The sequence below is a fragment of the Symphodus melops genome, assembly GCF_947650265.1.
Source record: "Symphodus melops genome assembly, chromosome: 13".
Taxonomy (NCBI): Eukaryota; Metazoa; Chordata; class Actinopteri; order Labriformes; family Labridae; genus Symphodus; species Symphodus melops.
The window spans coordinates 24,351,997-24,377,285 of NC_136703.1; the positions used below are offsets into that span (position 1 = coordinate 24,351,997).

At 42.9% G+C, this 25,289-nt stretch overlaps 4 protein-coding genes across 7 annotated transcripts in view; 1 reads left to right on the forward strand and 3 right to left on the reverse strand.

Moving 5' to 3' along the window:
* Positions 1–5,354, reverse strand: part of itih6 (inter-alpha-trypsin inhibitor heavy chain family member 6) — an 11,246-nt gene extending 5,892 nt beyond the window's left edge. The window contains exons 1-5 of the mRNA XM_079360093.1: positions 5,104–5,354; positions 3,942–3,977; positions 2,838–2,992; positions 621–731; positions 210–457 (exon numbers count right to left, since the gene is read on the reverse strand). Coding sequence (XP_079216219.1) covers positions 210–457; positions 621–731; positions 2,838–2,992; positions 3,942–3,977; positions 5,104–5,217 — 664 coding nt within the window. The 5' untranslated portion in view covers positions 5,218–5,354. The remainder of the gene's footprint in view (positions 1–209; positions 458–620; positions 732–2,837; positions 2,993–3,941; positions 3,978–5,103) is intronic.
* Positions 5,355–5,816: 462 nt separating this feature from the next.
* Positions 5,817–16,471, reverse strand: pfkfb1 (6-phosphofructo-2-kinase/fructose-2,6-biphosphatase 1). 2 transcript variants are annotated; one of them, XM_079358843.1, is made up of 14 exons: positions 16,330–16,471; positions 12,206–12,331; positions 11,980–12,076; positions 11,782–11,848; positions 10,836–10,910; positions 10,537–10,593; positions 10,312–10,433; positions 9,979–10,186; positions 9,560–9,706; positions 9,369–9,473; positions 6,921–7,050; positions 6,784–6,846; positions 6,633–6,697; positions 5,817–6,506 (listed from the first exon to the last, which is right to left on the reverse strand). In XM_079358843.1, the coding sequence occupies exons 1-14, from the start codon at positions 16,379–16,381 to the stop codon at positions 6,447–6,449; spliced, it is 1,374 nt and encodes a 457-aa protein (XP_079214969.1). In that variant the 5' UTR covers positions 16,382–16,471; the 3' UTR covers positions 5,817–6,446. The 2 variants fall into 2 exon arrangements, with proteins under 2 accessions (XP_079214969.1, XP_079214970.1); XM_079358844.1 differs by lacking the exon at positions 16,330–16,471 and adding an exon at positions 14,453–14,664.
* On the forward strand, positions 13,725–21,955 carry LOC306833531 (UDP-glucuronosyltransferase 2A2-like). 3 transcript variants are annotated; one of them, XM_079358840.1, is made up of 2 exons: positions 13,725–13,904; positions 20,086–21,955. In XM_079358840.1, the coding sequence occupies exon 2, from the start codon at positions 20,088–20,090 to the stop codon at positions 21,690–21,692; it is 1,605 nt and encodes a 534-aa protein (XP_079214966.1). In that variant the 5' UTR covers positions 13,725–13,904; positions 20,086–20,087; the 3' UTR covers positions 21,693–21,955. The 3 variants fall into 3 exon arrangements, with proteins under 3 accessions (XP_079214966.1, XP_079214967.1, XP_079214965.1); XM_079358841.1 differs by lacking the exon at positions 13,725–13,904 and adding an exon at positions 18,834–18,950; XM_079358839.1 differs by lacking the exon at positions 13,725–13,904 and adding an exon at positions 18,844–19,044.
* A 386-nt stretch (positions 21,956–22,341) lies between these two features.
* LOC306834374 (P2Y purinoceptor 1) lies at positions 22,342–23,819 on the reverse strand. Its single transcript, XM_079360246.1, has one exon. The coding sequence runs from the start codon at positions 23,604–23,606 to the stop codon at positions 22,590–22,592; it is 1,017 nt and encodes a 338-aa protein (XP_079216372.1). The 5' UTR covers positions 23,607–23,819; the 3' UTR covers positions 22,342–22,589.
* Positions 23,820–25,289: the final 1,470 nt, after the last annotated feature.

A 25,289-nucleotide genomic window follows, 5' to 3' on the forward strand; every position in this document is an offset into this window, starting at 1 on the left:
CGTATGGATGAACTCATGGTCTACTAAACCAACGCCTCAAACTATTTTATACATTTATATATTTGTGTTTTTGAAGTGAATTACATGAGAATATTGATGCCAATCCCGTGGTTTTATCGAGGCAGAGTACATCTTGTTATGATGGGTTTTTTACTTCTTTAAAAAATGAACATTTCAGACTTAGCCTGACAGCTAAAAACACATTTGACCTTGTGCAGTGTTGGACAGCAGTCGGCTGGTCTTGAGTGGGAGGACTTTGATGAAGCTGATGCTCGTCCTCTCCGTTATACTGACGTCCAGTGTGAGGTTCTGCACGGGCTGTCCCGGCCTCAGACCCAAACTGAGCTCGTAGCGGCCGAGTCGACGAGGCAACAACTCCTCGTAGGACAGAGAGAAGAACATCCGAGCTCCAGGCGGCACGCTCACCGCCACACGAAACTTCTCAATCTCCCTCTCTCTGCGACACCACGGAGCAAAACGGAAGGAAAAGTCAGGATTTTTGGACCCAACGTCATGGTGTCATTATTTAGAAAAGTTTGCATTGCATATAAAACAGACTGTATGAAATGTTTATTTGGTCCAAGTTTAAGGAAAAGGCAGACGTGTTTGCTGGGACTGACTTGGTAGCAACAAGTCCGGCTGTTTTTCCTTGCTTCTTTGCAGCATCGTAAATTTTCCTGGCAGCGGCTCGTTCCTTCACCTGGGCCACATACACCTTGCCGTTGGAGGTGCTGACGGTGGAGAGAAAAGAAGAAGAAGAAGAAAAAGCTCTCTGTGAGACTCACAGTAGTCGGATTATATCTCAGTAACACGCCTCGCCTGCATTGACTGATGTAACACCGTTGACTTTATTTTGCTTCGTGTAGTTCTGGAGTAGAAAGCTGCCTCTGACATGCATCGCACTTGTTTACCTGCGAGGTTCAAACCATGTGAAGGCGGAGTCGCTTCAAAAGCAATTTCCCTCTAAAAACAGCGTTAATGAAGGGATGATGTTGCAGGCTGATGACGCTCAGAGGTGTCAGAGTGCCGCTTGGTGCTACACCGAGCAAAATCCCAACCAAAACCTGCGCCCCCCACAAAGCGTGATCCAGATCGCACAGTGCACTTCGTAGACTCCTGCTGATGTCACGTGACAAGGTGCTAAATTCAGGTCAAGTCCCTTTGAACAAACATATATCCAAAGGGGGGAAAAAAACACCAAGGGGTCACTAAAATAAACCTGCAGGCTTGAAGCAGGACCTGTTTGAGAAACAGAGCAGAATGGCACGAGTGGAAAATGGAGGCGTTTGTATTTATGTGCGGCTGGATGAGGGAGTTGAGGAATGGCGGTACACGAGTGACCTGCGTGCAGAACACAGAGCTCTCAGTTTCACCAACATAAATGCCAAAAAATCAGACATGACACATTTTGCCTCAGCTCTTTTTTCTCCGCCCCTTTCTGGTGATGTGTAAAAACTCGCTGAATAGGCTCTGAGAGTGCGTGCAGAAAAAAAAAAAAAGTGTGCAAGACTGACGTGTAAAAGACGTGTGAAGGATTATGGTCACACATACTTAAAAAAATCCACCTCGGTGGGGGCATGAATACATACAGTAGATGTAGCCGTGTGTGTGTGTGTGTAGCGTATCTGAACTGGCTGGCTGCCTTGGTAAACTGTGCGGGGGAGAAAAAGGGGGACTGGGCAAACTCCTGTCATTTTCTCTATTAACTTTTCTAACTTTCTTTCACAAAGCCTGGTATTCATGTGCCCTCAGGTTCCCCCTCCTCATGACCTGCTTCCTCCTTCCAGCTCCAGGCTCGGTGTTTGGCCCCTGCAATGTTGACTTATTTTGCTTTGTTTATATTTAGCATTTTAGAAAGAGAGTGGTTAGAAACCCTCTGTGTAATCAGATTATTCATCTCCTCCGGACCGGAATCCGAGTTCCCTTTAAATTCCGATGAAGTCTCTGAATTTCTGGATTCTGCCAGAAACTGAGAACATTACTTGGAATTATGTTGAATCTTGAACCTTGTGACAGGGGGAAATTATGTTTGGACAGGCAAGATCAAATATTTCTGAATATAACTGAATGGTAATTTGAAGTGTAACCAAATCAATAATTATGAAGATAAATCGTGAAATAAAGCAGAACAGGACATCAGAAGATGGACGAGGAACAGATAAATAGAATAAGAGCAGGATAAAGGACATTATGGTCACATAAAAGGTGACATTACTTAAAAAAAAGTCTGTATAAATGCTAACTGCACTTCACCATGTTCTCACCATTTGTTCACAGGCCTATTGGGGATTTTCCCTTTATGACATCACAAAGGGCAGTAGCCCCTCCCCCAGGTGGGTGACACTCCCACAGCTAGGTGTTTGTTCTGCCCTCTGAGTCTGCCTTCTCACCGTAAACAATAGGACATGGAGCCAGAAAGCAGCGAGTACACCCGAGCCCTTCCAGAGAGGGGGCGTGGCCAGACACAGATCATTTACATATTTAAAGCTACAGACACAGAAACAGCCTGTTCTGAGCAGGGCTGAAATAGAGGGGTTTATAGACATGATCAAACACAGGATCAGAGTGGATTTACAACAACACACAACACACACATGTTTTGGGGACCTCTGAGACTTATTTAAACTGGTTTTAATAGAGGAGAATATTCTACAATTCACTAGGCAGATAATAAGTGACCTTTAAAAACCCATTGATTCTGCACTTCTTTGTATTGATTATTATGATAGAAACTATTTAAGAGAGATGATCGGTTTTATTTCCTGATTTTTGCGGTCAATCAGACGGAAAAAACAGAGAGCGGTAGCTATAGGGTCAGTGGTAGAAAAATGACTTACATGGTGAAGTTGGATATGAAGGCAGACGAGGGCAGGTCCACCTCAAACGCAGCCTCCTTGATGATGGCGAGCTGGTTCCATACCGAACTCTGGACTGTGGTTACTGCATAACGGGACACCACTCTGCATCGCACATGGTAGTCTGTCACCTTCAGCTGGAGACATCACAAATACATAAAAAATATATATTTATGTTTATCACAATCAAGACAATCATTGAAAGTCATCCAAACCGACTGTCCTCATAGGGAAAAAAAACAACTACAAACCAAAACCTCAAACTCCTGTAACTTTCACATTATTTTTCCCACACTCTGTGTTCCCCTGAATGCATCGCCGGTAACACGTATCCCAAACATTACACAGCAGTCCCCTTCATGGCGTCTCTGTCGTCCTCCTGTTTACTCGAGCAGGGCCGGCGCCTGCTGAGACCGATCTGGTCAGCATGAGTCCACATTACTACAAGACCAGGCGACTGGCACGGAGGACGAGACTCACCGGTATTTTGGAGAGCTGTGGTTTTTGCTATATAAACCGGTTTACTGTTTGTTTTTTTAGGGGATTTCTTCACAGTAAAAGCTGAAGCAGAGAGGGTGGAGATCTAGAGGGTGGGGTGGAGATATTGAAGATAATCTGAGAGGTGTAAATGATTGTTTCGAGATCATAGAAACAAAGAGATTAAAGCTCCTGTTTGGTTTTTTTAGCTCGTTATGAAACAGGCTGAAATTTATATTATATTTATATTGATGCGTCTTTAAGACGACTAACAGCATGGACATGGATTATTTTGATATAGTTATTTTTAATGCCTGAAAACGCTGCCCCGGGGTAGGTGTCAGACAAGGTGGTTAAAAGCAAAAATCACAATGACTGAAATGTTTGACTGGCTAAAAAAAAAAAGAAGCAGAATGAGATCTTTATTTATTATGAAAAAACAACAAAAATAAAGAGGGACTACTTTGTCCACAAGGGGGCGCCAAATGCTCCTCACAGGAGCTTTAAGAAATTCAAAATGTGAATTTGTTCTGCAAAAAGGTGCTTCAATCTTAAAACAATATATTATTTCATGCAACACTTTCCAAGACAGTAACTGGCAAGGCTTACCGCTGGTCTTGATGGTTTGTTTTGACGTTTTGCTCTCTGGAAAGGAAACAAGTCAATATGTCAATAAAGTGCAGACTTTGTTTTATGACAAACATTTTACAGTAAAAAAGTGTCAACCAATTATTTGTCAATTCTTCTCAGCAACATGCTCTGCTGCATGAGGGATGTTTTCGTCTTCATAACCTCTGTATCAACCTGTCACAGATATCGGCCCGATACCAGCCGGCTAATATTTCAGTCGATATTTCGTTGTTCGGTTTATAAATAATTATAAATGAAAAATCTGGATCGATATTCCCCTGAAGAAGAAATGATGTTCTTAAAATATCTTGGTTGACTCAAAACCCAAGGACCTTCAGTTTACCGTCTTTAAAAATTCAAACAATCCTAAAATATCCAGATGTAAGAAGCTTGAGTTGGAAAGCGGACTGTCCTCCAACCCCAATGAACTAATCAAACTAATCAATCAACTGATTCAACTAATTGTTGCAGCTGTCTGCAGAAAACCATTCATTCATTCAGTTTGTTGAAACTGCCCTTTCTATTTGAAGTTATCACCACAATCTGCCCATGTGAGGGCTGGGTCAAGATTTGGTGTCAAAATAGTCTGAATCAAAGCCATTCATGAATGAAGGGGAAGTGGAACTGGAAATAAATGCGTTCACTGTACACAGAGCCACTGAGGGCTGCACGGCTTGCTCTCAAATGTTAATTTAGCAGACAAGTCACTGCTGTGTCAATACATTACCACATATCCGTCTCTTTGCCGGGAATTTACACTGAAACAAGCAACTTTAAGAGTGGACACCTTTATGGGGAGATATACATTTAGGACTTTAACATATGTTCTGCCACAGTTAAAAAGTTGTGTTGGATTTAGGCTAAAAAAAAGCTTTCACATCTTGAAGGTCACAGCAACATTTAGGTAAAGCGACGTTTTTACAAATTGCATTTTTTTTTTACAAGTTCATGCAAAAAAAAAAAAAAAGAGAGAAAAACTTCAAAGTTTACAAAACAGGTTTTGCATTCTTGATGTTTTTGTATCAGCTTCCTGCATAGAAAGTAGCAGAGGAAAAGGTGTTTCAGTAAGCAGCATGGCTGGCAGCATCATGATGGGTTTCAACCTGGAAAGTGACAAACACAAATGGAAAATATAGCCCACCTGTAAAAAAGGACTTCCTCCCAGGTGAGCGTCATCATTTCTCGATAATCCTCCTTGCACGTAAAACAGGAGCAAGACTAGAAAGCAGCTGATCTTTAAGTTCATCATGTCCATGAGAAGAGTCAGCTTTCAGGCTCCAAGATGAGGTAAAGTACCCAGATGTCTCAAGTTCTCAGCAGGTCTGAGGAGGCTCGTGCACATATAACTCACATTGTACACAGTTTACTTGCTCTTCCTCGCGCGGGGCCGTTTCTCCTCTCTCTCTCTCACCTCAGCAGCTGGGATACGAGCGACGACACTAAGAACTACGTGTCGCGATAAAAGACTGAACCATCAGTCAGATTAGGTGAGCTGAGGTGAAGCACGTGAAGTTCTGTCAGATTAAGTCGCGTGAAGGAGAGCAACTCTCAGCTTGAGCTCGTGCACTTTGGCAAATTTCGCGGACTGCTGCCACTGAGGTGCGCGAGAAAGTGAGGGATTACTGACCCCTGCTCGACTATTTGAGGGAAACACCCCGCTACCAAAACACCTCCCTCTTCTCTTCAGGACTTCTCCTTTCAAAAAAAAAAACAAAACTTTAAATTGCTCCCAAATGAGAGTTCCCCTCGAGCGCTCTTTAAAAGAAAAAGACCTTTTATTAAACTTTAAAAAGGAACAGTATGTTTGTTAATCGTTCTGCTTTAACCTACATAGATGCAAAGAAAACTCCAGTCTGTTTCTGACATGTACTTTATTTCTGCATGATGACATGTTACAGGGATTACTTCATTTACATCTAAATTAAACCTGCCTGATTTTTTTTTTTTTTTACAAAGTGACAGTCAGGTTTCCCAATCTACAACAATGTGTATTGTTTGTTTGTTTGGGTGCTGTCCATGGTGCTGATATCTACCTTCATAATTAAATTATAAATCAACACATACTTTACTACAAAAGTTAACAAAAAGTGAATGTAGACTAAAGTCACGGTGAAAACACCCCTTCGTCTTCATCTTCTTCTTTATGCAAACACAAAGTGCATTTACTTCTTCTTCTTTTTGTAAACAATCAGCCACCATCATGGCGTTAAGAAAGGCAAAGTCGTCCGATCAGACACGGGGACATTAGACAGGCATGCTACAAACAGAATGTCCTGTGATGTACTTTTTCAGCGGCTGCAGAAGGAGGACGTGTGCTTCTTTAAGACACTGGATCTCCCGGCCTTCAAGCCCTCCCCGTCTTCTCTCTGAACCCTTTAAACCTTAAGTAGGAGTGTGTGTTTAATAACAAGGGAAGCTAACAAGTAGCAACACTTGTAGCCCCACAACATTTTGTTGTTTTTTTTTTTTCTTACAAAACTGTATTTATACGTGTTCAGGAACAGTCTGCAGAGCGTCCTCTGGTTTTCTGTTGATGTCGACGTTCTGCAGCGACAGAAACACAAAAACCTGAGTGCACTTATAAAAAATAAAAATAAAAAACACGACACTAGACAATAGTTGGCCAATCAAAGTATCTATTATGACAGATATGTTCTGGTGGAAACTCACCCCGGGTCTCTCTCTGTGGGTGTTAACGGCTTCGATGTTGAGGAAAAAGGACTCGACTTTACACCCTGTCATGGAGGAGAAAAACCAGACTGTCAGGTAAAGATTTCCACAGATCAGAAATGTCATCCCTCGAGAAGCTCGTACCACCTACCGTAAGCTATCGGTGTGAGTTTGAGCACGGTGTGGAGGGGGCATCTCAGATAGGGCAGCTCATCTTACAGAGAGGTAGAAAGGTTATTGAGTAAAGTGGGACTACATGGAGGGAAGAATTGCAGGTGATTTCTGTACCTGCAGGTTTGTTGAGAAAGTAGGCGAGCAGGCAGCGCATCACGGCCTGGTGGCAAATTACCAGAACATTCTCCTGCCTCTCCAGCTCCATGATCACCGGCTCCAGACGATGGACCAGGTCCTCGTAAGACTGAGGAACATAGAAAAAGTTGATCCCATTTTTCAACTCAATTCATTGGCATGTGTCCTGTAGACTGCTGAACTAAACAACCCAGACTTGATCTGAGTTTCCCTTTAACGAAAAGATCCGGAACAACTTGAGCTTCAAGTCTCACGGAACTGTTCCCTGTTTTTACACCCTGGAAGTACCTCTTCCACCTCGGCTTGTTTGTTTGATGCGTCCACGGCAGAGCCACTTCCTGTGTGATGTCATCACTGTGAGCTTCTCAGCAACATGAGAAACAACAACTCTGTTATCTCTGGAGTTTGAACAGAGCCAGGTGACATGTTCACCTTTAAAAGGGGACACACACTGTTTCAAACATATTTCTACCGACCCACAAAAGGTGAAATAAATCCATCCAGCCCTTTGTTTGTCGTCTGCAAAAGTCTAACAACACAGAGATAATGCTCCGTTTTAAATTTCCTCTCCTTGTGATGTCACACTGGGATTTTATAAAAAAAAAAAAAATGGTATCTCCACCCAAAGCCAAGAACAAAACTCTCTGTCAAAAGCTCTTTTGACAGAGATCATTCCAAGGTGGGACATACCTAAACCTAAACTCCAGTGATAATGGCATCCATTTTATTAAGAAAGCCCGAACAAGAATTAAGTGCTCTGTAGGGGTTCAAGCTAAAAACACTCTGTGCCTCCCATCTACAGTCAGGTGGCGCTGTGAGCGTGAAAATGGCACTTTAAAAAGCAGATTGGCTGAATGTTGTGAAGACACCAAGTAATCCTAGACAAAAGCACTTCCGCTTGTTCTCATGTAAATGCGTACACGCACACGTGCACGCACCTCACTTAACTTTTATGAAATATAGTTTGAATCTACATCTGCTGCTTTATTAAAACGTAACATGTTGAAATATTGCAAAAGTCTGTCACGGTCCCTTTCTGTCTCCACCAGGCGGTGAAAGCTGCACTACCCGTTCCAGCTCTACACCTTCTGGCCAGGACAGTGGGTTGCTGTGAAGGACCACAGGCACCGCCACTGAAAGTCCAAGCGCCGGTTAGGTCCGTACCAGGTTCTGCTGACCCACACCGTTTGAAGGAAGCAGAGATGGCCACTTGGATTCACGCCAGCCACTGCTGCCTCTTCACTGGAGAGCCCCCAGTAGCTGCCCCTAATCCAGCCCCATCATTACTCTGAGGTGTTCAGAGCGTTCCTGTGTGGCCACCATTGGAGCCGTTGCCTTTACCATCTTGTGCCTCCCCTTTGGGGGGTCCCTTTGGGGAGACCCTGTCCATGCGTCTCCCACCAAAAGGTGAAAACACAAAACACTCAGGGGGGCTGCATAGTTTGTGGATTATTGCCCCACACCACTCCTTCTAACGGCTTGCTGATTCCCTATCCCGCCTTAGTACACGTTTCCACTTCCGTTTTCCTACAGTGGAAAAGCAACCACACTCAACCTTTTCACTGGAAAAGCAACCACACTCAAACTTTTCATTGGAAAAGCAATGACTCAGACTATGAATCTTACCCCCTGGTCAAGAATGTAACGGCAGTTATTATGTTCTTCGTGATCCTCACCCCTTTACTGCACTGACTAATGCTTTTTGTGTTCAATCTCGATCAGAGTACATGTTAAAAAAAAAAAACCTCTTTGTTGACCCTTCTGTCTGTATTACTCGTCAAGACCCCAAAGGCACATATTTGGGAATCATTGCAGGATGTAATATCCCTCTTAATGCCTCCTGCTCTTTCTTTCTTCCTTCTATGATAAATTTGCTGTTCATTGGAATTGTGCTGCTGATTTTGTTTTTTTTCTTGTTGTGTTCTTCCCTGCACCAGAGCTCTGTTCATGTTTGCCTTTACTCTGGGCCTCTTTCTCTCCTCACCGTGTGAGAGAGGGGTCTTCGAACGCTTTTCTTGCCTTCGAATAAATGTTCGTTGAGACCAGATCGATCTTGGGGTTCCTTTTTGAATAGATCTTCTCACTCTTTATTTTCACTCTTTGGTAATGGAAAAAATTCCACAACAGCTGGTTTGTATGATAAGGTGGAAGAGGGAGATAATACGACTTCTTAATTCAAGTCTTTACTAAGACTATCTCCTGGTTGAAGCATTGTATTAGCAGAGAGGACTTCTCCAGTCCCCTGCAGCATAGCAACAAGCACAGTCGCCATATAATGAGCCACTCTTTTTCCCTCCGTATTTCTGCAGCTCACAGCTCATCAGACTGCAGCTGAACTGAGCAGTGTCCTGGTGTGTGTGTGTGTGTGTGTGTGTGTGTGTGTGCTGCTGTGTTTTCTTGAAAGTAGTTAAAGCAGGGGGCTCTTACCTCGCCCTTGGGGTAACGGTAACGGTACTTGTCCTGGTCTCTCAGTGCAAACTCTTCTGGAAATTTCTCCTGAATCTCCTCATAGGTGAGCTCCTCACAAACACCCTAAGAGAAAGAGGAAAACCTAAATACTGTAAGTGTGTTAAATTACATTTAATGTAATGATTTAATGATGTACTTTGTGAACTCACAGCGTCGATCTCATTGAGGGCCTTCCACTGCTCATACTGGACTCCCAGGGCCTCTGCAGTCTGGATGGTCCTCTTCATGTGACTGGTCCACACCTTCAGGTCACTGATCCTCTGACTTCTGATGAACGTGGCCAAAGCGTTTGCATACTGGAAACAAAAGAGTGCAACTTAGAAGTTTTAAACAATAGAACGTCACGTGTGTCTCCCTCTACTGGCCGAAAGAGAGATAACGTGTCAATAGGTTGTGTGGCGTTTCTTCGATCTGAGATTTGAACGCCCTGGGATGCTGCAAATCCAGAGAGATTTACTCGGCGGTTAAAAATGTAAATGTGTTGAATGTAAAGTAAATCATGAACATGTTGAAGTAGTGCTCTCCAGTTTTCCTCAAAAGGATCAAACTCCAAATGTCATCTTCTCACCTTCTGTCCTCTGGGCGAGAGTCCTGAATCTCCTCCGATTTGACCCAGTAAGTTGAGTTCGCTCTCTCCGTGGCGGCTCAGGTAGATGGATCTGGGAGTGACGTGGATGTTCATGAGGTAGTACACGATCCTGCTTTGAATGTGATCCTGGACCCGGTTCACCAGGTACCTGCTGCCCACGTCGAAGATCTTAATGTACGAGAGCTTCCTGTTCATGGTTCATGCGGAGGGGAGGAAGCATAACATTCCTTTTTAATCCCGGGGAAAGAGAACGCCGCCCACCTTCACCTCCCGATTTAATATCAAAGACAGAAAATCATCATGGCTTCGTACCTGTCCTTCTCATCGTCTATGGGCATGTAGTTTACTCTGTAACATTCAATACGCTTCAGGAAGTCTTCATTAGCCTCGTCGATGTCACGGTCCACGTAATCCGGACTCCCAGTTTTTACTTGCTGGTCAGAAAAGACAAAACACAGAAATGTACACGCCAACCTCGGCCATGCTAAATACATTAAGTTTCCTTAATAAGCGAGGTGGCGTGAAGATGCTTCTCACCTTTATGTTCTCTGCAATGATTTCTGGGTCTTCGCAGATCGATTCCACAAAGAACACCTGTGTAAAACAAGGATTCACGAGGACCATCGCTCGGTTAGGTTAGGTAGTAACTGAGTTGTCAGGATCTGGCTAGCTCAGATAAATAACGGAGGCATCCCCAACTAAAGACCACTGTTATTGTTACTGTCCCTTTCATTAGTTGAATTAAATGTTGTATCAGTGAACTCATCTAATTCTCAGTGAAGCTCATGAGCACTTTTCCCAAAATGTCTAAATGTCAACAAACAACATGTACTCACTTTGTAGCCATTCTCCTTTGCTAAACTAATGATGATCGCCCTCCTCTCTCGGGTGGTGTTGGTAGCATCAAAAACCTGAATGACACAGGACCCAGTAATCAACACACCATAAAGACTGTTCACATATTATGTCGTTCCAAGCTGTTATATAAGGTCATGCTATAAGAGCTGTAGATATTATAGATCAGATTAGATGGATGAAATACGGATCTTAAAGGTCACATATTATTCAAAATAAACTTCACCATGTTTCTCTAACTCTAAGTGTCTCTAGTCTGTCTACAAACCCCACAAATGAGGAGAAAAGTTCATCCTCTACGTCTTCTGCCTGCTCCACTTTTCAGAAAATGTGTGCTCAAACGGGCCATTTGGAGATTTTCCCTTCATGACATCACAAAGGGCAGTAGCCCCTCCCCCAGGTGGGTGACACTCCCACAGCTAGGTGTTTGTTCTGCCCTCTGAGTCTGCCTTCTCACCGTAAACAATAGGACATGGAGCCAGAAAGCAGAGAGTACACCCGAGCCCTTCCAGAGAGGGGGCGTGGCTAGACACAGCTCATTTACATATTTAAAGCTACAGACGCAGAAACAGCCTGTTCTGAGCAGGGCTGAAATAGAGGGGTTTATAGACATGATCGAACAAGGGATAACAGTTTCCAAGAAGACACTTCACAGAATTGTTCTGAGGAGCTCTGAGACTTATTCACACTGGTTGAAGAGAAGAAATATTATGAAACCCCAAACATCACAGTTTTACTTTTTCTCCCTCACATATTCTCTTCTCTGCACTTTTATGACGTCTCTTTTGACACAAAGTACTGAAGATAAATGGAGGACGGCCCCTTTTAATGTCAGTGAGACCTGACTGAGGAGTGGAGACTAGTTATAATGAATCAGGGGGGTTTTATAGCGATAACAGGGACAGCTCCAGTTGTCCTCTTACTCACAGCTACTTGTCCTTTCTCCTTCGCAAAGTAAGCCGAGACGTCTTTGAGGGCATTCGCAGCACAGGCCCTGAAACAGAAGGTACACTCGTTATGTTGTATTTATCTATACAGGGTTGCATGCCGCTCATTATGAGGATGAGGTGTGCATAGTCTGTGTAATGTCGTATCCGTCAGTTTGAACATATTTATCGTCCTTACTTGCGAATCCTCATGGCCTCCTCGTTATCAGGTTTAAAGAACTCAAAGTTCTTGTAGGTCTTGACGGCTTCCCTGCGGTACTGGCCCACGTTAAACACTGATTTTAGATCAGAGAGAAAAAGAGAGGTTAATGATGATATAAACATAACATGAACTCATGCTGTCGCACAAACATCCTGCTACTTCTGTCTGGGTTGGTTTCAAGGATCGACTTTTTTGGACTGACTTTTCGTGGGCACCCCGATCCAGTTCAGGTAGCGAGTGAGCTTCTTGGAGATGTACGTCTTCCCTCTGGCTGGAAGTCCCACCATCACAATCACCGTGGGAGAGTTACAGAACTGAGGCCTCGAGGCTGAATTAGAGACACACGATAACAGAAGCCATGTTTAAAGGATGGTGCTCATGCAAAGAAAGTCTTTCAGGACCCAGCAGGAGAACATCAGTGCTTTGTTCAAACGACAATAAAGAGTGAAGCACATCTCTCTGAGGCTCTCTGTACAGAGCGTGTTGCGTGTGTTTGTGCTGCTGCCAAGGTCATCTTCATCAGGAGAGAGAATAAGAGCTCTGAAGTGTTCGTCTTTGAAGTCACAAATAGATTAAAAAAAACAGGCCAAAAAAGTTTAAAGAAAATCAAATAAGCTCATCCATAAAGACAGAATTACAAATAAAATATAACATCTGCAAATATTTCAAAATGCGCCTGAAGAAGTGAAAAACATCTTTGCTAACCAGATGCTGCTCAGCTAAGGCAACAACCATGATCAGGATTATTTTTGATGGAAATCACTCTGATTTAACTTTGTTTTTGGAGGTAGTGGTGGTAAACTCTTGTGGCCAAAAAGTAACAATAAAAACCGACAAAATAAGGCAGAACACAAAATGCAGCACAGTCATTGGTCAGTGTTGACTGTTTGCTTTTTATGATCGTAGGAGCCAAAATCATTATCAACATTGAAACTCGATAAATTTCCCAGCACTACTCCAGCTGTGTGTTAAGATATCCTTGTCCAACCTGCAGATGACAACCACTCAGGTCAGCGTTACTGACTAATGATTTCAATAGAACATTAATACTGGAGAACAAACCCAAAGATCATGTTTGTATCAAGGCTGTCAAAGATATCAAAACATGTTTTAAAATCTCAGCAACCAATGGCATCAAAACATTTTGACATTCTTTCAAATTAATAAGAATTATAAACTTTACAATCAGGAAAAAGGGAAGTTTATGCAAAATATATGTTCTATTAAAAAAAAAAGTTTAACTCTAACCTGACTTTTTTCTTTATTTTTTGTTTCTTACCAACTCATGACCACACTGCAGCACGCCAGTTTGCCTCCGAGGTCAAAGTGATGCCAGTACAGTGTAAGGCAGACTACAGGGCAGACAGCCAGTGAGCTGTACCCACAAAAGATGCCCAGATGACACGTGTGTGTGTGTGTGTGTGTGTGTGTGTGTGTGTGTGTGTGTGTGTGTGTGTGTGTGTGTATACAGGGACAGACAGAGTGTCAGCCTCCAGGCGGTTCGATTATGAATGGAGAGTGCTGCGTCAGCAAAACGCTCAAATGAAAACGTCAGAGACTGGACGGAGAGCCAACTCTACCTGCTCCACACACACACACACACACACACACACACACACACACACGCACACTTTCCTTTATGATGTTTTCGCTTTCTGTAAAGGACTTTATTTGAGTAGAGACTAAGACAATAAGGTGTTATTCTTATTTGTGCAATTTATTTTAAATTACAATGGCTCTTTTATTTTGATAATCACTGGGCGGAAGTGGGGGTCCTATCTGAAAGTGTTCACCTTGATGTTAATGAGGGGAAGGAAACAGGTTAATTGAACGAAGTAGAGAACAGGGGAAGGGAACGAACTTTTGTGTAAATTAAGAGTCTTGCTGGAACTGAGAACAAGGTATGATTTAAAGTGTTTTAAAGTGTTTGATTGTGCATTGATTAAACTGTAATGCTAATTGTAGCTAGCCGTTTAGCTCCTCGGGATTGTTTTATTTACCCCTGTTATTATCCTTATGCTATTCACTTGTACTTTAGCACTTAAAGTGTTTCACGGAGACTTTCTTCTGCTAACATTACTTTCAGCTGTGTTTGTTTACGTTCTGCCTCCCTGCGACGTGATTGGCTGGTTTGTTTTTGTTCGTCCTTTCTTTAATGTTGGGTCGTAACTAACGTTCGAAACTCATTAGCGCCCCGCGGTTCCTAGTGGCTGGGCGGTGTAATTACAGGTTAAATTCTATCAAACATTTTTAATATTTAAAGAAAAAATTAAATCGCGATAATTATCGTTATCGTTATTGGTTTTATCGCCCTGGCCTAAGTAAGACTACCAGTCTAATTATGAGTATCTAAACTGAAGTAACTTCTCCACACTGCTGCCTGTGATCAAACAAAAGAACTGAGGGGAAAACAAAGACAGAGAATCCTAGTTCTCTTCAATGTACTTACAGCCTTTCTTGCGGTTTAAGTTGCATCCTATCCACGGCACCCAGATCTTTAGCAGAGGAGTCTGAGTGAGTCTTTTCTGCTCTGTGGACGAGTTAATGGTGAGAGCCATGAGGCCTGAGAGCTGCAGGTGGCTCACTCTCTGTGTGTTTGTGTGCTTCACTGAACTGTACCTCCTGCAGGTCAGCTGACTGTTTCCGAGGAGCAGCACTTTGTTTGGGGGGGGGGGGGGGGGACTCAGAGGCTGCTTCTCCTCGTCTGTTTACCGGTTTAAAAAGCCTGAGAGAGCAGCATCATCAGACTGCACATCTGCTGTCAGAGTCTGTGAGACCAAGCTGGAAACCTGTCATGAATTCAAATGAAGTCGGTCGGTCGGTGCCGCTGCACAGCCTGACCGACAAAGAGGTGCAATTCTACAGTCTCACCACCAGAGGGCAACTACAACCTTCACTTGAAATTACGCAGTTTCTATAAAGCAACTGAAACCATCATCAGAAAGCCACAATCAAAAATAAAAAAACAAGGCTGCTTAGTGAATGAACATGTTTGAGTTTGCAGAGGTAGGAAGATGTACCAGTTTAAATTAGAGTGTTTTGGGAGTAACACTTTCTCGTTATCAGGGCAGATAGATGACACAACAAAGAGACAGGATTCCTGGAAGGAGACTTCCTCATGTAAGCCTGCACGATATCAGACACAGTGTGGTAACATTGCTCAATATAGTGCAAGATAGCAAGATTAAGTGTAGGCTGATAAAACTAGTAATAAGAGTGAATAATGCCTGACTCAGTTTGTCAATCAGGTCAGCTACACGCCTCACTATCAATAACATGTAGGCTTATCTTTCATAAATTGCAGTGTGTGTACAGTGTGTACCCATCATGACTCATGATAAGTATCAGACCTGTTTAGTTTGTTTTTGTCCCAGCTTGTAAACACTTTTATTTATGCTGTCAAAACGTTTTGGTTTTTTTTTAGCTGTGGTTTGTACAGTATGAGACGTTTAGCCTCAAGCGGACACATTCAAACTACTTGCAGGATTTTTGCACGACCACACTGGCTTCATTTTTCAACACCGCACGTTGCTGCTGGGTTTGAACTTGTCGCTCTTGAATGCAAACCTCACAAAATTGGAGGCAACTTAATCTGGAGTAGCAGCTGGTTAGATTTAGCTTCAAGTGACTGCAACAAAACAAAACTGTGAGAAAGGATGTCATGCAAAGATCTGCTTCTGCCTCATTAAAAACAGTGAGAAAACTCACTGAGAGCTCCGAACTGAGCTTCAAACATTGAAGCGAGGAGATGTAGTTTGCAGGGCATTTGTAGGCACTGATGTTCAAGGCTTCCTGTTTGGGTAGAATCTCAATCATAAAGAGAAAGTACATGTTATTCGAGTGGGCGTTAACCATAGCAGGAGATTAGCACGCTTTGAAGGACTGGAGCCACTGCGACAGAATATTCAACAATCAAAACCAAGAACAAAGACTCCAAGTGTTGCCAATAATGTGAGCAGGCCCTCAGTGGGGACGTCTGTCTATATAGTCCTGTTCGTTACAGAACATGTTAGCCTCTTTCACTGCCTCATAAAGTCACTCCTCGCTGAACATCGTGCACACAGGTGTTTCCTGCTGCAAAGCATGATAACATGTTAGCATACGAGTACAACGCGAAGCAACAATCGAGTCCACAGGAAACCTGCCGACTCTTCGGGGAGTCTCTGTTCATTACTACTTTTATAAGAGCTGCAACATGTGCTGCTGTTTTCCTCACAGAGTCCCCTCAGGCTGCATGAAGTGAAGTCTTACACGACAACATATGGAGTCTATTTTTAACTTCACACATGTGCAGCACTTTGAACGTATCCGTGCAGAGAAGCTCACCTGCGCTGTCACACCTGCGGAGCCTCATGTGTCCCAGCTGAGGAGCCTCCATTCTGCGCTGCGACGAGACGAGTCACTGGATGATGTCGTCAGTGGGACATGAACTGATGCTCTTTTTAAAGAAACTGAATCCCTCAAAGTATTCTAACCCACCCAAACCTCCCCCCCCCCCCCCAAACTCCGAGCCCTCTCCCCTCTCGACACACGGACATATGATAGCAGCAGACTGGGCTTGTCCTTTAATGTTTGCCAAGGCCAGAGTTCACAACATACACACACACACACACACACGTAGTGAGAGAAGCAGCACTCAAAGGGCACGTCAAAACAAGTGCAAAGGTCGCTAAGAAAGTGATTGTGGTTGCACGGGGAGACAGTGAAATGTGTGCTTGAAGACTGAAATCATTACTTAAGCTCGTCTGGTTCAGTGAACCGCACGGCTGTCGAATGTTTTAGACATGACTTGAAATGACAACCTGTCGTATTTCATCTTAGAGGAAAGTACAAAACGTGAAGGAGGCGAACACGTCAGCTGTATAAACTGTACTGACTTCATGTCCCAAGTCTGTATTACATCATCACTTTGCCTTGAATGTTACAGGCCTGTTATAATGCATACAGTTCTATAAGTTGCAGCAGTCCCTCTGTGGCCCCGCCCCCTTAGCGAAAAAACAACAACCTTAGTCCACTTGTTTTTTCTACAGAAAAAAGAAACAGCGTGAGCGACACTGGATGTTAGCCGATAAGGACTCAAACAGAAAGAAGTTGCTTTGCTGCGGTTTATCTCCTCCTTCTGCTCACACTCAGGATAAGGATAAACTTTATTGATCCCCCAATGGCGGACATTTGGTTGTTACAGCAGCTCCAGGAAAACCGGGAATATAAACAGCAAAAAAAAAACCCAGCTATGAGCAAGTTTACATGAATTAAATAAAGGAAGAAAAAATACAATAGAATTAAATAATACTCAGCATAAACTATGCAATGCATGCTGCACTCCTTTGTACACTGTATTCTCCCACTCGTCATGCTTCCAGCACTCTGTGAAATATGTTTCAGATGAACTCGTGGTATTGATTTGTGAAGCAACAATTTTTGTCCCACAATGCAACGCACAAAGAAAATGGATCAGCTGCCCACAGCTTAAAACGTAAATGCATCTTTTTGCACTGCTGATTGGATAAAACCTCAAACACACCCACCAATGCAGGGTAAACACAACATGTGCAATCTATAAAACAGACTTTGGATCGGTAAAGTTAAAGTTGAAAGATTATTTAGACTCTTCTGTGCACACAGGGCGAACTCTGAAAAGGAGTGGGGAAACGCTCGATCCCCCCCTCGGCATCGCATGTGGTCGTTTTTGGAAACGCTAAATAAGAACACGCACACAGCTGTTTTTCCTTAGCACAACTTTAACCACATGTCTCTAACACAATGTCTCCTCCTGTTTCGGGTTCGTTTCTGCGTCTTGGGACTTTGATCCAATCAAGACTGAAGATGGCTTTTGTTTCCTGTTTCTCCTTGAAGACATTTTATCTACAGATGTTAACTACTGGGTGGAGTGACGCTGCTTTGTCATGCAAGCTAGCATAGTCCATATCCAAGTTCATCAGCACACACAGAGAATATATTTATCAGTTTAGAGACCGACTCTGCACTCGCTGATAGTAAAGAAGCAACAGAAAGAGATAAAAGGTGAAATAATTCTACGATCATTTAAAACTGGAGGAAGGAGATCGAAGTGAGCGTGTTATCACTCTGATATCTCGATGCTAATTTTTGGCCCTCCTGCATTTAAAGGAAGTGATAACAATGAGTGAATACTGGGTACCTCAGGCGTGTCACAAAACAACACAAAGGGTCAGAGGTCACATTCAAAGAGATGCACTGAATCAATCAATCAATCAATCAATCTTTATTTATATAGCGTCAGTTCATAACAGGCGTTATCTGGAGACACTTTACAAACAGCAGGTAAAGGACCTTACTGATGGCCATATTACAAGAGCCCAGCTGAATCCGTCACAGCGCGGCAAGAACGCTGAACACAGACTTGACGTACAACGGTAGAGACGCATGTTAGAGGAACATGGAGGAGAGGATTCTGGGTAATATGTGACCTTTAAAGTTACCGTGTCCATGTTCAAACACTTCTCATGTGCACGAGTTTTAATTTTTTACAATCAACAGCTGGATGCGAACTTTCCATCACAATAGTTTCTTTACCAGTATCACACATTTCCTCATTGTGATGCAGGGCGAGTGGAAAAGTGGAGCGCCGACTATTTTGACCTTTTTTTTTTCTACTTTTTTGTGTAAGAACAGTTGATAGCGAGCGAGCAGAGACCACAAGCAGAGGTCAAATCCCTGCGGCTTGTTGTTTGATGAAATGACTTGCAGATGTTTGGGCACAGAGTCAAAATTTAACAGGAAAAAAAAACAAAAAGCAGGGAGGAGGGTTTAGAGGGCGGCCTGCGCTCGTGCTTATTTGCAGGCTGCAGAACGGTTCAGTCGGGATCATGTAGAGTTACACATTCACCTGGATTTGATCTGTTGCAGGATAACCGAGGACGCTGAAGTGTGTTTGGGTGTGAGGGGGAGAAGTCACAGAGTCTGAGGTGAGGAGCAGCTTTTTCACTGCTCGTGTTTTTGAGTTTTTTGGTGGACGATGTGGTTTCTGCTCTGAGATTGTTCAGAGGAATTTCATCACAAGTAAGTCATCGGGCCTGCAGGGCAGGATACAGGCCAGACGCTGCTTCTTTATCTCTCTCCTCTTTCAATTCAAACTTGACATTTCAGCAGCCTAGTTTCTGATAATGGTTTACCTACATCCTGTCTGCTGGGTTTAGCTCGGCTGTGTGGTTGTGTCCTAAATCACAGAAAAGCATGTGGTCAAATTTGCAGAGCAGAGAAAATATGAAGAAAAAAACAACAACTTTTTTTACATCTTGTCTACAATGCATCTGTTTTCTTTATTTCTAAATGAAGAAAACAGATGAAAGAACAAAACTGGCACACATGGATTACTGTATGTGTGCAGCGGCTTTGACTTGGTTAATTGTTGATGGAGATAAACATTGCCAGGAAAAAAATAAATAATCCTGAGAGCGCGTACAAAGAGCAAATGCAGCGGATGGATAGATCTGTGAAAGACAAACTAGCAAAAAAAAAAAAAAAAAGACTCCTCTCATGATTTTGAGAAATAGTTCTGAAAAAAGACCAGAACCAGTGGTCGACAGTTTTATTTTATTCTTCCTCTTATCTCAGGGTGTAATTTAATGTTGGGTTTTGTTTCCCTCTCTCAGTGGATCTAGTTTTTGCTACAAACAACTTTAAAACAACACACACACACACACACACACACACACACACACACACACACACACACACACACACACACACACACACACACACCAGGAGAGGAGGCGGTCCTCGCTCTTTAAAAAAAAAAAAAAAACTTTATAAATTCAACCCAGCAAAAACTCTTATCTGACTAAAAATGGCTTCTTGGTTCCAACTTTCAAGAAGCAAAGTCAGAGACTTAGTCATCACGGACAGCAGAGGTCAAATATTCATTACTCAACAAGACAAGACAATAGACACTAGAAAAAAAAGTTTGTTTTCATGATTATTGCACAGGATGCATATTGGATGTATTGTTGGACAGAATCAACTCCTACAGCTCCAGATGTCAGAGATACACTATCTGTGGATTTCATTGCCTGAAATGTGTTTGTTTCTTTTTTTCCACAGTGATGGGGTCGAATCCTGCCCTGGCATTCCTCCTGCTGTTTTCAGCAACGCTGGCCTCCAGTTGTGATGGAGGGAAAGTTCTAGTTTACCCAATAGACGGGAGTCACTGGCTTAACATGAAAATCCTGGTTGAGGCGCTTCACTCGCGGGGTCACGAAATCACCGTCATTCGTTCTTCCACCAGCTGGTACGTTTCTGAATCGTCCCCCTACTACACCTCCATCACCATCCCGCAGGAACAGTCTCAAAACATAGAGAGCCAAAGCTTCATGGCCTCCTTCTTAAAGAGGTCGTTAGACATCCGTCGGGCACGAGGTACGCTTTGGGCCTTCGTTGAATTTTATAGGAACGTTTTCAATTTGATCGGGGAGAACCAGGTCACTGTTGCCCAGATGGTCACCACCATCTTTGAGAATCAAACGCTAACCAAGGAGCTGAAGGACGCTGGATACGACCTTTGTCTCACCGACCCTGCGTTTCCAGGAGGAGTGCTGGTGGCGCACTATCTTAAGCTTCCCATGGTTTTCAATGTGCGCTGGATTTATGATGGAGACGGACACTTTGCAATTGCTCCTTCTCCTCTTTCCTACGTACCCCAGTTGTTCTCCCATTTCTCTGACAAGATGGACTTTTTCCAAAGAGCCAGCAACATTTTCCTCCATGGCATACTGGTTTATATGTACCACTATGTTTCCAATCCGCCATACCAGGCTGTGTGTGATCGTTACTTTGGAAACGATGTGAGCGTCATGTCCATGATGCAAGGCGCTGATATCTGGCTGATGAGGGTCGACTTCACGTTTGAGTTCCCTCGGCCCACCATGCCCAACGTGGTCTACATCGGAGGGTTCCAGGGAAAGCCCTCCAAGCCTCTCCCAGCTGACTTAGAGGCGTTTGTGCAGAGTTCTGGCGAGCACGGAGTCGTCATCATGACCCTGGGAACCCTCTTGGGTGACCTCGGCCCGGAGTTATCGGAGATTATTGCGTCAGCGTTTGCCAACCTACCTCAAAAGGTCATCTGGAGACACGTTGGGAAAAGACCTTCCACTTTGGGAAACAACACCATGCTGGTTAAATGGCTTCCTCAAAACGATCTTCTTGGTCACCCGAAAACCAAGGTGTTTGTCACACACGGAGGAACCAATGGACTTTATGAGGCCATCTTCCACGGTGTCCCGATTCTGGGAATCCCTCTGATCTTTGACCAGTTCGACAACCTTGTCCGCATGAAGGCCCGGGGAGCAGCCGAGATGGTCGAAGCGACAACGTTGGATGTTGAGTCGCTGACGAGCGCTCTGAAGAACATTCTGGACCCAGAAAAACCATACCAACAAAATATGCTCAAACTGTCGCAGCTTCATCGGGACAAACCGATCGAGCCTTTAGACAACGCTGTTTTCTGGACAGAGTTCGTCATGAGGCACAAGGGTGCCGCACATCTGCGCACTGACTCATATAAGCTGCCGTGGTACGTCTATCACAATCTAGATGTGATGGCGTTTTTTGTAGCGTGTGGTTTGCTCATCGCAACATCGATTTGGGTTTCCTGTAGATGTCTCATTGGATGCTTATTGAAGACAAACAAGTCCAAGTCCAAGAAAGAATAGATAATGTGAAGTTTGAGATGTGTGCTTTGTGGAAGAGTTAAAGACAAAACCAATTCCTAAATATATATTATAACATATATATATATGTTATAAATTAGAAAACACTGAATAATAAACAGAGCCCAGTTGTTGCATAAGTGGGAACGTGTTAGAAATAAAAAAAAAAAAAATTCAAATTTTCTGCAGGAATCATTTTATGATCTTGGGGAATGAACACTGTTCTGATCATAGACAATAAAAGGCACGTGTGTATTTCCCTCTGATTGAGCTGCCGTGAGTTGTATGATTAAAATGTCAGCGGATTAATTAGAAAATAGAAGCTGACTGGGGTTTTGATGGCATTTAAAACAAAATGATGAATTGTTTCTCTTTTTATAAATGGTACAAATAAATAAATAAAAAATCATGTGTTGAACTTGTGATTTATTTTCAAACAATAATTTGAAACACTTCTCTGTTTTAGACGTCAGATAAATCTGCTGTTCATGCAGAGTGAACGTTTATCCAAAAGCCTTTTCATCGTACTCAAATAAAAACCAAGGAGCAATTTGAATGATTATCACCCGTCCTTTAATTGTAAAGTCATATCTCTATTAGAATCAATAACCAATATTCCCTCTGATGCAGCTGAGTGAAACACACACGATAATTTGCATGCAGTTATTTACACCATGAACTTCCTCTTCATGAACCACAGACCATGTTTGGCCTCGGAGGCTTCCCCACAACTCTTCTTTATTTACAACCTTCTGAGCACATCAACAGCTGAACCGACACATCACATGTAGAAAACTTTGTTTAGCATAACTATTTAAGAGGCAGAGGATTCAATCCAAGCATCAGATCTCATGAACACATACGATCACTTACAACAGGAATACATTCGACTGCATTGTGTTAGACTTTCGTTTCGTTTTTCTTACAAGATGAAAGCCGTGTGGTGTTCGTTACCGGAACGCTGCCGAAGTTTGACGAAGACGACGCGCCGCTGAACATGTGACGAACCCGCTCGAGGAGCCGTCCGAGCCGAGCGTTGATATCGTCGTAGCCATGGAGATAAACCAGAGGGTTGAGCGCGCTGTTCAGACACACGAGGCCGCGACTTATCTGACGAGCGATGTAGACGCCGTTAAACCACCCGCGGCATTTCCCCTGTTTTCTCAGCACTCTCGACCAAAGGTTGAGGGCTTTCAGCACGTGATAAGGAATGAAACAAACGGAGAAAAGAAGAATCAAGATGAACAACAACCTTAAGCTTTTCTGTTTCAGCACCTTGTCTATGGTGTTGGAGCGACAGAGAACAACAATCACATGTCCATAGCAGCCCAGTGTGATGAGGAGCGGGATACAAAACCCACTGAGGGTCCACCCAACGATGTATTTCAGGTAATCGTCCACATTGGCATCGTCGGTGCTGTCGTAGCATTTAAGAGTGTTTCTTGGAGGATGTTTTGGGTAGAACATGTCTGGAAGAGAAAGTACGCTCGCCAAAGTCCAAACCAAGAATGAGATGATCACCGAGTGCTTGACAGTTATTCTTCCCAACACTCTCATCGGGTGGACAATCGCCAGGTACCTGTACACACTTATACAGGTGAGGAATCCAATGCTGCCGTACAAATTCAGGTTGAAGCAGAACCTTGTCACCTTGCAGAAGGCTTCTCCAAAGATCCATTTACTCTTCATGAAGTAGTACACCACCACGAATGGAACGGTGAGCAGATACAGAATATCTGCAAGTCCGAGGTTGAGAACAAACACGTTGACGTTACCCAGTTTCTTCCAGTTGTGCAGTAAAGACTTCAATCCCCATCCGTTAGCGACCACGCCGATGATGAACACCGAGATGTAAACAGGAGGCAAGAATTTGCCGGAAAAGTCAAAACTGATTTGTTGACAAGATGTGAAATTCATTTTCAGAGAGAGAACTGGTGGAAAACGACTCCTTCAGTCAGTGCATGTGACGCCCTGCTCGAGAATCTGAAAGTGAACTACATCATGCACGCTTCAAAGGTTTCCTGTGCCTATACTTGCAGGTTTTCTTCGGTTGCGCATGTGTACAGGAAGTCACCACCACAATGGTCTGTGGTTCTTTACTTTTTTTTTTTTAAACTGCAGGTTATTAAAAATTCATCTAAACTGTTTAGGGCAGTGGTTCTTATCTCGTGTAGCCTCAGTACCCACCAACTTCCCCGGGTACATTAGTATTTCTACCGTGGTAAAGTATCTATCTATATCTATCTATCTATCTATCTATATCTATATCTATCTATCTATCTATCTATCTATCTATCTATCTATCTATCTATCTCTATATCTATATATATCTATCTATCTATCTATCTATCTATCTATCTATCTATCTATCTATCTATCTATCTATCTATCTATCTATTTTCATGTAAAGTTCAGGACCGGCAAGTTTACAACATCCCGTTGTAATGTGCTGCAGCTCAAAGCTGAATACCAGGACCAGTGCTTCCACCACAGACGATACCTGTGTGAGCCACCACCAAGTATATTTCCAACCTGTCTTTATGTAATTTGTCATTTATTCATAAAAGTGCTGCATGTGCAACAGAGCGAGACAGAGAGAGTGCAGGCACATCCAGCGTTTCTTATGGAGGCCACAACAGGAAGGGAGGGACCAATTATAAAATTACAGATTTCTCTGGTTTCGATAACTGTTGGAAATATCTGATGTAACATACCGTAAACAACAAAAAAATATAAATAACATGGGTTTAGTCCATTTTTAATTAACTTGTCATACAATTCTACATATTGCACCTTTTATGCAATATGAATAAGGAAACCAAATGCATGTGAAAAGAACGCAACATCCAAAGCAGGACATAATTAGCTGATTAGCATAGATTTATTGAGACCGAAATGACTCGAGATATGCGGATATTTCTGAGACTAGAACCTCTTTAAACTGCTGTAATTTAATTAAGCTGTCCCACAGGTGCTATCAGACGTTCGACTACTTCTTCTTCGGTGGTTCTTGAAACAGTTGACATCTAAAAAGTGACATTATCACCATCTACAGGATTTAAGCCCAGACGTCTGAAGGCTTTTCATTTATAATCAGACTTGAAACTACAAGCAAGCAATTTTAAACAAAACTTTACTGATAATATTTGTAAAAACAAAAAAACCCCAGGGTATTTAGATAAAGCCGGAAGTGAGAAATGCTGTGAAATAAAAATACGTTTATGTTTCAATAAACACACACACACACACACACACACACACACACACACACACACACACACACACACACACACAATTTAGCTTCATGAATAACTGTGTAAAAAAGTAACGTTAATAATCCACACACAAAACAAAAACAAAATCGGACAAACGTGGAAAAACGTTATCACCACCTGCGTCGCTGGTACGTCATCACGTAAATTTTGAACATGAATATATTATTTTTAGGAGTAAATAAACGAGATTGTTAATGTGTGTCATTTATAAAAAAAAAAAGTTTAATACCATAAATATTTGTATCACAAAATTGCTTTCACTATGACGAGCCCTCAGCTTCTGCAGTACACTCTTTTGTCCACTAGGTGTCAGGATTGGTAACAA